Source organism: Ananas comosus, linkage group 15, assembly GCF_001540865.1.
Source record: "Ananas comosus cultivar F153 linkage group 15, ASM154086v1, whole genome shotgun sequence".
Classification (NCBI taxonomy): Eukaryota; Viridiplantae; Streptophyta; class Magnoliopsida; order Poales; family Bromeliaceae; genus Ananas; species Ananas comosus.
This window is the reverse complement of record NC_033635.1, coordinates 4,628,881-4,641,576: the sequence shown is the minus strand read 5'-3', so window position 1 is coordinate 4,641,576 and position 12,696 is coordinate 4,628,881. Positions and strand designations below refer to the sequence as shown.

General features: G+C 36.3%; 1 protein-coding gene across 1 annotated transcript; it reads left to right on the top strand.

The window, feature by feature from the left end:
- Positions 1,992 to 11,396, top strand: LOC109721392 (heat shock protein 90-6, mitochondrial). The gene is made up of 20 exons (XM_020248993.1): positions 1,992 to 2,007; positions 4,094 to 4,294; positions 4,391 to 4,464; positions 4,673 to 4,798; positions 4,907 to 5,000; positions 5,097 to 5,180; positions 5,576 to 5,719; positions 5,809 to 5,922; positions 6,093 to 6,152; positions 6,273 to 6,347; positions 6,472 to 6,576; positions 7,098 to 7,229; positions 7,331 to 7,423; positions 7,512 to 7,589; positions 7,707 to 7,961; positions 8,045 to 8,147; positions 9,116 to 9,290; positions 9,654 to 9,759; positions 10,105 to 10,194; positions 10,868 to 11,396. The coding sequence occupies exons 2-20, from the start codon at positions 4,181 to 4,183 to the stop codon at positions 11,051 to 11,053; spliced, it is 2,208 nt and encodes a 735-aa protein (XP_020104582.1). The 5' UTR covers positions 1,992 to 2,007; positions 4,094 to 4,180; the 3' UTR covers positions 11,054 to 11,396.

Sequence of the window (12,696 nt, the reverse complement as noted above, 5' to 3'; positions counted from 1 at the left end):
TCTTTTCTTTTCTTCTCCGACTCTTCTCCACCGTCTCCGACGACGACGCCTGTCGCCCTTCCGCGTCCTTCTCATCTCTCCCTCTCCCTCATTTTCTGCCGCCTCCGACGACGATTTATTTTCGCCGGCTCCGACGTCGACACCGTAGAGGTCACTGCGGCGCTACAGCCTCGGAGCGGGGGGTCCTTAGCGGCGTCGTCACCGGCGCCGTAGCTGTTGGCAGAGAAGGTGACAAAAAAATTATAGAAAAAACAGAAAAAAATAATAAAGATAAAAAATTATATAAAAAGAAGGATGAAGATGAAATTATATCGTTAATTACAAAAAAAATTATAAGTTGCACTATTTAAGATGTAAACTGCTATTTTAAGATAAAAATTATACTCTTTGAATGAAAATTATACTATTTTTTATCTTAAACTGCATCCTTTTAAGTGATATTTATATTGTTTCTCCTCTTGTTGCACTGTTTCTTCTGTTGTTGCACTATTTCTCCTCTTATTTACACAGAAATGGTGCAACAAGAGGAGAAACAGTATAAATATCTCTTAAAAATGTGCAGTTTCTCCTCTTATTGCATTGTTTATCCTCTTGTTGCACTATTTCTCCTATTGTTTACACAGAAATGGTGCAACAAGAGGAGAAACAGTGCAACAAGAGAAGAAACAGTAGATATATCTCTTAAAACAGTGCAGTTTCTTCTCTTGTTGCACTATTTCTCCTCTTGCTTACACAGAAATGGTGCAACAAGAGGAGAAACAGTATATATATCTCTTAAAATAGTGCAGTTTCTTCTCTTCTTGCACTGTTTCTCCTCTTGTTGCACTATTTCTCCTCTTATTTACACAGAAATGGTGCAATAAGAGGAGAAACAGTATGAATATCTCTTAAAAGGGTGCAGTTTAAGATAAAAAATAGTGTAACAAGAGAAAAAATGGTGCAACAAGAGGAGAAACAGCGCAACTTTTGTTTAGAGAGTGTAACTTTCATCTTAATAGATGCAGTTTACATCTGAAAGAGTGTAATAAAAAGATAAATAGTGTAAATATTTTTCAAAGAGTGTAATTTTCGTTTAAAGAGTGTAGTTTTCATCTTAAAGCTACAGTTTACATCTTAAATAGTGCAACTTATAATTTTTTTTGCAGTTAACGATATAATTTGATATTCATCATTCTTTTTATATAATTTTTTATCTTTATTTTTTTTTTCTGTTTTTTCTATATTTTTTTTTTGTCACCTTCTCTGCCAACAGCCACGGTGCCGGCGACGACACCGCTAAGGACCCCCGCTCCGAGCCTGTAACGCCGCAGTGACCTCCACGGTGTCGACGTCGGCGCCGGCGAAAATGCATCGTCGTCGGAGGCGGCAGAGAATGAGGGAGAGGGAGAGATGAGAAGGGCGGGGAAGGACGAGAAGGACGAGAGAGGCATCGTCGTCGGAGACGGTGGAGAAGAGTCGGAGAAGAAAAGAAAAGAAAAAAGCAAAAAAAAAAAAAAGTCGTGGCGCGGCCTTGGCGGGGTTGGAGGCGAGGAAGGTGGGGGGTGCGTGGANACTCGTGTTCGGCTCATTTACACCCCTATCCTTACCCAACAGATGCAGGCTGTTATTTCTCAGCTCTTCCGGAGCCTACTGAGTCCCCAACTCGGCCCGGATCGTTTCGCACAATCGCAGCCGTTGGATCCCCGCACCCTACGTGCCCTTCTTGTATCCAGAAGCTCCCCCCCATATTATAAGCAGCTCCACTGCAAAGCCCATTTCTCCATAAACTCCCTCCTAAAACCCTAATTCTCCTCCTCCATTCTCCATCGCAAACCCTTGAAACCCTCGAGAGGACGACGAAGAGAAAATGCTTAGGGTTTCCAGGCGATCCCTCTCCGCCGCCGCCAGATACGGCGCGACGGCGCCCTCCGCGGCCGCCGCCGCCTCTTCAGCCCCCCTCCCCTCTCCCCGTCTCCGCTTCGTTCGCCGCGAGCTCGAGCACCTCCGCTCCCCTCCTTTTCGAGCTCGGTATTCGAATCATTCCCTTTGATGTCGTAGCTTATATGGTGTTTGTTTTCGAATTAATAGGGTGGGATTTAGTTAGGGTTTTGCTGGTTTTGATGCGAAATTGTCTCGTTATCGCTTAAATTCGATTGTGAAATGATACTCTTTGTTCTATTGATTGTTATCTGATTCGTCAGTTGATGCTACTTTAGGTTTTTGTTTACTTCTCAATTTTTTTGGGTATTAGGTGTCGGCGTCCTTCTTTCTTTTCATTTTCTTTTTTTTTGGTTCTCATTAATTTATATTCTACATTTCCATCATAGCAGGTGACCTTTTTCTGTAATGAAATAAACTTGCTTTTACTCTTATCAAACTTGTATTTTACCTTTTCTTTTGGCCATGCATTCTAAAGTTATTACACGTAAAAATGTATAGGGAGACCCTCAACTATTGGTCATATTGAACGAGGCTGGTCAACTAATTTTCTTTTAATTGAAACCTGCTTAATTTTTGAATTTATTATTGATGTTTAATCAAATGTTGATTTTGTTAAGATTAGCTGTTCTGAATTCTTTAACAAGTAAAAGAATTGTGTGTTTTATCAACTGTTAACCGTTTGCAGCCAATAGAGCTGTTTAATTCAATGAAGCTATTCCCTTTGGGCAATATCTTAAATAAAAAAAAATGAAGTTCAGAAGGTGTCTATGCCCCCCCCCCAACCCCCAAAAAAAGAGAGGGGCTATTTGAGAATGGATACATATTTTCTGTTATTATATCATTATTTCATGGTATATCTTTAATAGGCTTTTAGAAGAGAGCACTAGGTTGAGCATGTAAGTTTTAACAGTTGCTCAAAACAAGCACTTAATTAATTAGTTGTATTGTGATAGGTAATTCTGTGCTTTAAGCTTTTTCTTTTTGTAGAATGCTTTTAGAAGTATCACCTCTTGTTACCTCCACCTGATTTTCAATATAGGGAATTTGAACTAGGGGTGGCAATCCAGCTTGCTGTTCGCGAGCCAGCTCGTGTTCGACTCGAAATGAGCTCGAGATCGAATCGCTTGTTTAGTCAACGAGCTGAACACAAGCTGAATTTTTCAGCTCGTTTAATAAATGAGCCGAACACAAGTTGGGGTTAACTCGCTCGTGTTTGGCTCGATAACAGCTTGAATACATATATTTTATATTTATATAATTTATTTAATTTATATTTATTTATATTTATATATATAAATAAATAATTATATATAATATATATTTTTTATTATTTGATTTTTAGCAAAATAAAAATATAAAGACGAACTCAATTAAGAAAAGACTTATTTATGTGTAAAGTTTCAACCATTAGATCAAAATCTAATGGGTAAAATTTTATAAATTTATTTTTTATATATATCCAATCTAGTCCTTGCGAGCTGAATTTTCCGGCTCGATACTTTAACGAGCCAGCTCGTGTCCGGCTCATGCCGGCCCCTAGCTCGCTCGTGTTCGGCTCGCTGACACCCCTAATTTGAACCTTTTAGGAATCAAATTTCATAAATTTTGAAATCACTTTCTAGTTTGTCAAGCGACCGGAAAATGAGTGGTCAAAATTGAATCACCTTGCATACCTATATGATAGAATTGCTAATCTTGAAATCACAGTATTGACCTTGATCTCGATAGGAAAAGAAATTTGTATAAAAATTTCAACCTATTTGGATTGTCCTAATCTATTGCATAGGAAAACACCTCATATATTGAAACTGTCCAATAACTGTCCAATTATGGAGCTACTTGATCACTAGGGAAATGATGCTGAAAATTAACGAAATTTCAGTTCCAGAAAGTTTGAATGTCCTTGATCATGTTCAATGGTGTCGATCATTTATTCGGATGCCCCCCCAATGAAAATAAGGTGGTAGTACTAAGACCTTGGTACTTCTAGAAGTATTCTTGCGTAACTCTCCATTCACATATCCTGTTTGTGTCTTGAGATCGTCTGTAAAGAATTTTTGTATTGTCATACATGAATCATGTCTTTTTCATCTCCAGTATACATGTCTGCACATTCTAATATTACAATCCCTCAAGTTTGCACTAACATGTGCTTTTTGTTGCTCACTGCTAGGTACCGCAACAAGAGCACAGACTTCCTCAGTTTCAGAGGAGATGGTTTTCGCCTTTCTCAGGATCAAAATATACTGGACTTGGTCACATGGTGGAAACAAACCTGCAAAACAGTATCATTGTTAGCAAACGATATGAATCAACTACTGCAGCAGTTGATACATCGAACGCGCAACTTGAAAAATTTGAATACCAGGCTGAGGTGCTTTGTAATTGTAATCATTATATTATATACAAACAGCAGTGAGCTTGGGGACAATTGTTTTACATGTTGTACCATTATTTATATTTTTGGCAGGTTAGTCGCTTGATGGACCTGATAGTTCACAGCTTATACAGCAACAAGGAAGTATTTCTTCGAGAGTTGGTTAGGTGAGTGGCATAACAATTATAAGTCTGCTTCAAAGCCTCTGTGTTTGTTTGTCTTGGACAATCTTTTGACTTCAGTAAAGCAATTTTGGCATTATAGAGTTATAGATAATAATCATGTACATCTAGGTGCTTAATCTGTTATAGATTTACTGTCAAGTTTGTTTATGCAAAGAAACTATGTTTTACAGCTGCATTCTTTGTTTCTCAGCAATGCAAGTGATGCACTTGACAAGTTGCGATTTCTGAGTGTAACGGAGCCTGAACTTCTGAAGGAAGCTGTTGATCTTGATATCCGCATCCAGGCTGACAAAGACAATGGAATAATCACAATCACGTGAGTGTTGTCCGAGCTAATATTATCTGTAGCTTCATTTTGTCTTCTTCATGCTTGAGAATGCCTTCTGTGGAGCTTTATATAACTTTCTTAATTTATTATGTTCAGTGATACTGGAATTGGTATGACCAAAGAAGAACTTGTTGACTCACTAGGAACTATTGCACATAGTGGAACAGCAAAGTTTCTAAAGGCATTGAAGGTCTCACAAATCGGGAAAGACTCTTTTAATTCTGTCTTTTAGTATCAATTTTTGTTTTTTTGATGTTATTAACAAAGGCTGCATCTTTTGTTACAGGAGAGTCAGGAAGCTGGCTCCGACAGCAATTTAATTGGCCAGTTCGGTGTCGGTTTTTATTCATCATTTCTTGTTTCTGACAAGGTATGCTTAAACCATATTCTGTCATTGAATGATTGAAATGTTTGACCTTTCTCTCGAGTTATGGTAGAAGTGCTATTTTAGTAATTCTGTTTGTAGAAGCAGTAGTAGTAACCTCATTTTCAACCAAATTTCCACTAGAGCTTAAGCTGAATGAGAAGCTTCATCTTGGCACTTCTATTTTGACAGCAAGAAGCTTATTTTAGCTTCTTGCCACAATTGAAGCTCCCTTTTTCGTTTGGGGATGCTTGGTTGGTACTTCTTGGAGCAGAGAAGCTGTTTGAGTAGTGAGGCAAATAGGCTATAATCCTTTCTCTCTTTATTTCTGCTTATGTGTGTTGTCCAGTTACAAATTGTGATTTATTTCTTTTTCTAACTGCTCCATTTGGTTGAAACAGGTGGTTGTTTCAACAAAGAGCCCAAAATCGGATAAGCAGTATGTTTGGGAGGGTGAGGCTGGTGCCAGTTCTTTTACCATCAGAGAAGAGACTGACCCAGATAAACTTCTTCCAAGAGGAACACGTCTTACATTGTACCTCAAGGTTTCTTGTGAATTCGTTTATGTATGCTAACTCATTACTATCATCTCAACTCTTATTCTTGAACTTCTCCGCATGCTCTTTCCTTTTAGCGTGATGACAAGGAGTTTGCTCATCCTGAGAAGATTCAAAAACTTGTGAAGAATTACTCGCAGTTTGTTTCTTTCCCAATCTACACGTGGCAAGAGAAAGGCTACACGAAAGAAGTAAGAATTAGTTAATAAAATTTCTTGACTATCTTCGCCTAAGATTTTATTCCGTCCTTTGCAACTCATGATGAAATCTTACAGACCTTTGGAAGTAGCTTAACTCTTTGTCCTATAATAAGCTGAATTTCGGTTGTCTCTTTTTTCTCCTTTTTCCTGCACTTAACTAGGTTGAGGTTGATGAGGATCCAGCTGAAGCTAAGGAGGGGGGTGATGACTCTAAAGCTGAGGTAACTGTTATGTCGTTTGGCATACTATTTTTTGACTTCTTCTGATGATTATGATACATGGGAAATTAGCAATTCCTTATAAGAAATTAATTTTTGTGCTTATACCTAATCGTGATGCAGAAGAAAAAGAAAACTAAAAAGGTTATAGAGAGGTACTGGGACTGGGAACTCACAAATGAAACACAACCTATTTGGGTAATTTTTTTTTTTTGTTCTTCTGTGCAAATTTTGGTCCTACCGTTCTGTTTTATAATGTGGATTTTTTTTTTTCCTTTTGAATCCAATGAAATTATGTTTTTTCATTGATTCTTCTTTGCAGCTTCGAAACCCTAAAGACGTGACAACAGAAGAGTACAATGACTTTTTCAAAAAGACTTTTAATGAGTATTTGGATCCTTTGGCTTCATCTCACTTCACTACAGAGGTGTGTATATCATCTTAAAAGAAGTTGCTTGTCTTGAATGTTGCCTATGTGTATGCTGCTCTAGAAATATATTGTATGAAGTGAAGGGCTTATGATCTCTTTATATTTTTCAAGTCTCTTTGTAGTTCGACAAGTTATTGAGCCCAAAGTGTGCCAATAGCTTTTTGATGTACAAAGAATTGCCTAGCATGCAATAAAGTATGCTCTCGCATGTTGTTTGAATTCTTTGTTGTGACGATGAGGGAATCCCAGGCATTGTTTTCTGGATTTGGTTTTCTGTGGTAACTAATTCCTATATCTTTATAGGCCGACAAAATCAGGACCTCCAAAACTAAATTTATAGCATGTTTTTCTCCTTATGTCTCATCATTTGATTTATATGGCTATATATGGTCTGATTTAATTCTCAGATAATATTTCAATGCTTTGCCATTTCCTGTCTATTTGCATAAAGTCTAAACAATGCATATCTTAATACTGTTTTTTTATTTATTCTAGCATGCTGTCATTGCTTAATGCAGGGTGAGGTGGAATTTAGATCAATTCTCTACGTGCCTGCTGTGAAAAAGGATGACATGATTGACAGGAAGACTAAGAACATAAGGCTTTATGTGAAACGTGTTTTCATTTCCGATGATTTCGATGGGGAGCTGGTATGTTAGGATTTCATCGCCTCCTGACAATCTTTTTTTGCTTCCTTTTTGGTAAATAAATTCCTTGTAATTTTGATGATTTGTGCTTTATTTTGGTTTAGTTCCCAAGATACTTGAGCTTTGTGAAAGGTGTTGTTGATTCGAATGACCTTCCTTTGAATGTCTCTCGGGAGATCCTTCAAGAAAGCCGAATTGTAAGAACACCTTGGATTTTTCAGTGCAGGACAAGATACAATTGATGAATTAATCTTATTTAAGTTACTAATGAATATTGCAACATAGGTGCGCATAATGAGGAAACGATTGGTCCGAAAGGCCTTTGATATGATTTTAGGCATTTCTCTGAGTGAGAACAAAGATGTAAGCTGCTCCTTTCTCAACTACAATATTCTGTTGCTGGTTCTAATTCTCGATTCCCTCAAGCTTTGTGATTTTTCTATCATATTTCTAATTGTTTTTACTTTTGATTTCCATCAGGATTATGACAAGTTCTGGGAGAATTATGGCAAATTTCTTAAACTGGGTTGCATGGAAGACCAGGCAAACCACAAGCGAATTGCACCTCTTCTTCGGTTCTTCTCTTCTCAAAGCGAAGAACAGTTAATTAGCTTGGATGAATATGTCGAGAATATGAAGCCCGAGCAAAAGGATATCTATTATATTGCTGCAGATAGCTTGACTAGCGCACAGAATGCTCCATTTCTGGAGAGGCTTGTCGAGAAGGATTTTGAGGTATATTTTGCAATGATATAGTCAGTCATTTCCACCTATAATTTTTCTGGGGAAAAAAGAAACTAGCTTTCTATTCACTGCAGGTGCTATTTTTAGTTGATCCCATGGATGAGGTAGCTATACAAAATCTGAAGTCCTACAAGGAAAAGAACTTTGTTGATATTAGCAAGGAAGATTTGGACCTGGGTTAGTTATGAATTCTCTATTAGCTACTTCCAAGTGTTTTTAGATGCTTGTAAAAATTCTCTGCCTAGTGCTACATATATTTCAAGCGCCTTTAGATGCTTGTCGGTAGAATCTGTTAAACCAATTCTAGTTTTATTGGTAAAATAAATAATACCTGCTTATCAAATTCAAGATAAATTGCTTCGCTTCGTTTGGTTTGGGTATAAGCAAGAACAAGTTATACCGGGCATAGGTACAAGTATGGGTTTTTGTAAGATAAGGGTATTTTTTTGTTTGGATGAAAATGTGAGAATAAGCTGGAACTAGAAAAATTGTGTTTGGATGGTTATTGGGAATAAGAGAAATAGTTGATGGTTATAAATAGAAAATAATGATATTACCCCTCTCATTATACTTGAATTTAAGTTTTTAATTTTTGAATTTAAATTTTTAAATTTTAAATATAAAATTATAACTTTTAAAATTTAAAATTTGAAATTAAATTTTAAAATTTTAATTTTAAAAATTTTAATTTTAAATATCAAATTTTAAATTTAAGACCAAATTTAAATTTGAAAGATATAAAACATCGAATATAAAATTTAAAAATTAAAAATATCAAATATAAAACTTAAAAATTAAAAATATCAAATTTAAAATTTAAACTTTAAATTTTATAATTTTAAATTATAAATTTTAATTTTGAGATTATAAATTATAAATTTTAATTTAAAACAAAAATCTCTCTCTCTCTCTCTCTCTCTCTCCCGGGGGGCCCCTTGGTGGGAACAAGTTGTTCCCACCCCCTCCAAAGGTGTTTGGGTACAAGAGGGGGGGATAACCCTCTTATCCCCCCTCTTGTACCCAATCCAAACACCTCCTAAATGTTTCAATTCCATTGTGATCCTTAGTTCAGTAATCTTAGGACAAACATGATAGGTGTGATTGTCATACTTTTCTTATTTATGATGTGTTTCAATGGATTTTAGGTGATAAAAATGAGGAAAAGGAGAAGGAAGTCAAGCAGGAATTCAGTCAGACATGCGAGTGGATCAAGAAGAGACTGGGAGAGAAAGTTGCTCGTGTTGATATTTCAAACCGACTTAGCACCTCGCCATGTGTTCTTGTTACTGGCAAGTTTGGCTGGTCCGCCAATATGGAGAGGTTGGTCTGTCATACCAAGCTAAGGCCTCATTTGACCGTGCTTACACCTTTTGTTTTATTAGTTTTCTTGCTCAAATTCTATGCGATAGAAGGCACCTGAGGATGGTGGATTTTTGAAGTCCGTATCTCCAGTATTTGTTTGCCAGGAAAAACAAAAGTTGTTTGTAACTTCTTTCAGTCCTTTTCTTGTTAAAGTATGACATGCAAGCTATCCAACACTCACAAGAATGGAGAATCCATCTGCTGGTGCACTCAGTCCCATATAACTTGAGAGGAAGAATAAAAGACAAAATGTGCACATGGTCTACTGGGTATTAAGTATGCTATTTTATGATTTCATTTCCTTGTGCCACTTTTCTTCAGGCTGATGAGGGCCCAAACTATGGGAGATCCTTCTAGTTTGGAGTTCATGAAGTCGAGAAGAGTCTTCGAAATTAATCCAGAACATCCAATTATCAAGAACTTAAGTGTAAGCTTTTTCTTATTTGCTGATGAAATTATTTTGTAAGCCTAGTTGAAGTTTAGATTAGTTATTGAGTTCATGTCATAGTTATCTCTGTTTTTGATGAGAAGAACTTCCAAGTTGCTGGAGCCTCTTGCACTAAACTGCTTGTTAACTAATTTCTTTAACTTACAAAACATTTTACCAAGCATTAGAATATAAGAAATGCATGGGAAAGATATCAGTAAAACTTCCAGAGTGAGGAGCTTTCGTGTCGATAGTTTGTAGGTGGCTGACTGAAGCTTCCATTACTTGCAATCAGATAAAATCAGAAGAATAAATCAAACTTACATTGTTCTATGGGTGTTGCAGGTTGCATCCAAGACCTGTCCTGATGATCCTGAGGCCTTAAGAGCTGTAGATCTTCTATTCGAAACTGCTTTGATTTCCAGTGGATTCACTGTGAGTTCATGTTCATCTCTCAACCCTTTTTTTTTTTTTGTAATATCAGTGGGTGTATTTATTACTTCATAAACCATTTTTATGCTTGGTTAGGTCCCTTACTCTATGTGTTGCTGTATTTTTAGATTACTGGGATTTACCTGCCAATAAATAATTAAATACACCTACTTTCATATTTATGAGTCCGTGCATTGGGAAGCATGTTGTTTAATATTGGGGAAATTGTGCAACTTTGTAACCAAGGTTTTAAGTGCCCGTCGGCACGGGCCGTATCCACCGTGCAGTACCGTACCAACAAGATACCGGCACGATATAGACTCCGTGCCGATGGCATAACTCAAAACCCTCTATTTTTTAAATTAGTAAGTAATTTCCACAATAAAGTTCAAAAGATGTAATAAAAAGACATAATAAATAGTTAGAATATTTTGTTGTTAAAGAAAATAAATATTTCATGCTATTATGTGTCGGCACGCAAGATTTTTTATGCTATTATGTGTCGGCACGCAAGATTTTTTTGACTGGCACGGCTCGGCACGCACCGTGCCGTACCGTGCCGGTAAGTTTCCGGCACGACCCCGTGTCACAGCACTTAAATCCTTGTTTGCAACCTTTCGCATATTTTATATATTGTTTCAGTTTAAGCTAATTATGTCCTTGTACTGCTACGCAGCCTGATAATCCAAAGGAGCTCAGTGGTAAGATATATGAGATGATGGGAACTGCGTTTTCCGGGAAATGGGCTCCTGCAGCTGCTGAGGTATACCAACCGCAACCAAGCCAACCTGTTGAACCCCAATACGCGAATGCATTTGAAGCTGAAGTGGTCGAGCCTGTGGAAGCCGGTCGCCAGAAATGAGTCTCTTTTTCTTTCTCTTAACTGTTTCATTTGCGTTAGGAGGTTCAACAGAATTTTTCTTTTTAATGGAGTTTCACCCACTGGGTAAGGTAGTTTCTTTAGATAGATAAATGAAATGACAGTTGAAATTATAAAGTCGGCACTGAAAATGAATTTTGATCCTTAGATTTGTGTATTTAAATGTTATCATTAGGACACTTAAGACTCATGAAAGAAAACCTATTATCTACGGAGTCAAAGATAGATGATAGAAATGGGGAATTGCGGTGTTTGGATTGTAGTTGGTGGTTGTTGGCCGAATGCTGAATATTGAGATACTTGGTTTTTTTCTCTCTTTACATCATTTTCGTCGCATGCTGTGTTACCTGATGGGTTAGGACTACAAGAAAGAGACCTGTGATACCCCACGACTTGTGGGGTTTTGTGAATATCAGTCCTTGGAAGTTCCTAGTCTGGTTTTCTGCGAGTATCTTCCGTGTCAGTATTACTAAAATTTGATTGTGGAGCTGATTTTGATCTGTAGTATCGAATTTGGATTGTGTTTCTGTCGTGTTTTGATCCAAACACAGGATGTGTAATCTGTGTAGTAGTACTGGATCGGGGTCCGGCTTTTGGTCGAGTTTGGAACAAAATGCTCCCCTAATCAGAACTCAGAAGAGAAGAGGACTATTTAATATGTTTCATCTTTGGGCTTTTGTGAGTTTGTCTTATTCGGCGGGTAGATCTCTTAACTTTGGTTTATTGTATTTATTTTCATTTCATAAAATGTGGTTGTAAATTGCAACGATAACATATGAACTTAAGTTGTAAGTTGTAACAAAAGTAAGAGTGGTTTTGATTTTGAAAACGACTTAATTTGTAAAAAAAAGGAAAAAAAAAAAAGAAGTAACAAAGGGGATGATTGAAAAAAATAATAATAATAAATTTCACGTAGAGATGCAGCAACGTTGCACTCTCGTTCAATCTGATGGTAAGCATAAGATTTAAGGAAAAAATTTTAAATATAATCCATGTGTTTCGCATTTTTTTATTTTAGTATTTTGTGAAAATGTATCAATTTCGTATCCTGTTTTATTTTTCTCTTTTGATTATTTTCTTCACTAATTGTTTTCGTTAAGTCAGTGACAAAGTTAAAATTAAAAAGTACTAAATAAATATTTGATAAATTATAAGTGGGGTGGGGTATCGGAAGTTTTTTATATATGATTTAACGAAAAGTTAATGAAGAGACTGACGAAAAGATAAAAATAAAATCATATAGTACTAAATTAATACACTTTAAATCATATGGTACTAAAGTGAGAAAGTGCAAAATTACATGGTGGTATTTGAAATTTATCCTAAAATTAATTTTGAGATGAAAGATTAATATTCCCATAAATTAATGAATCTCTCAAACACCATTCGAACAAAATACAGTGTCCACCTTGACCTTAGAAGCATAACTAGCTTTTATAAAATGGGAGTTACTTCTCTTTTGCACTCATGAGTTCTTTCAATTGAGAGTTCATTAAATACAAACTCAACATAATTATTAATTCCAAGATTATAATTATTTGTATTATTAGAATTTAATTACAATTTAGGACCATTGGGCCAGCATAGCTAATTACATATAAGTTCACAACTACATTAAACCAATT

Excerpts from the sequence above, each read along its gene's own strand:
- LOC109721392 (XM_020248993.1), top strand. The coding sequence starts at position 4,181 with ATGGTGGAAACAAACCTGCAAAACAGTATCATTGTTAGCAAACGATAT. Across the intron at positions 4,295-4,390 it reads AATTTGAATACCAGGCTGAG|GTTAGTCGCTTGATGGACCT; the intron begins GTGCTTTGTAAT and ends TATTTTTGGCAG. Across the intron at positions 5,720-5,808 it reads GTCTTACATTGTACCTCAAG|CGTGATGACAAGGAGTTTGC; the intron begins GTTTCTTGTGAA and ends CTTTCCTTTTAG.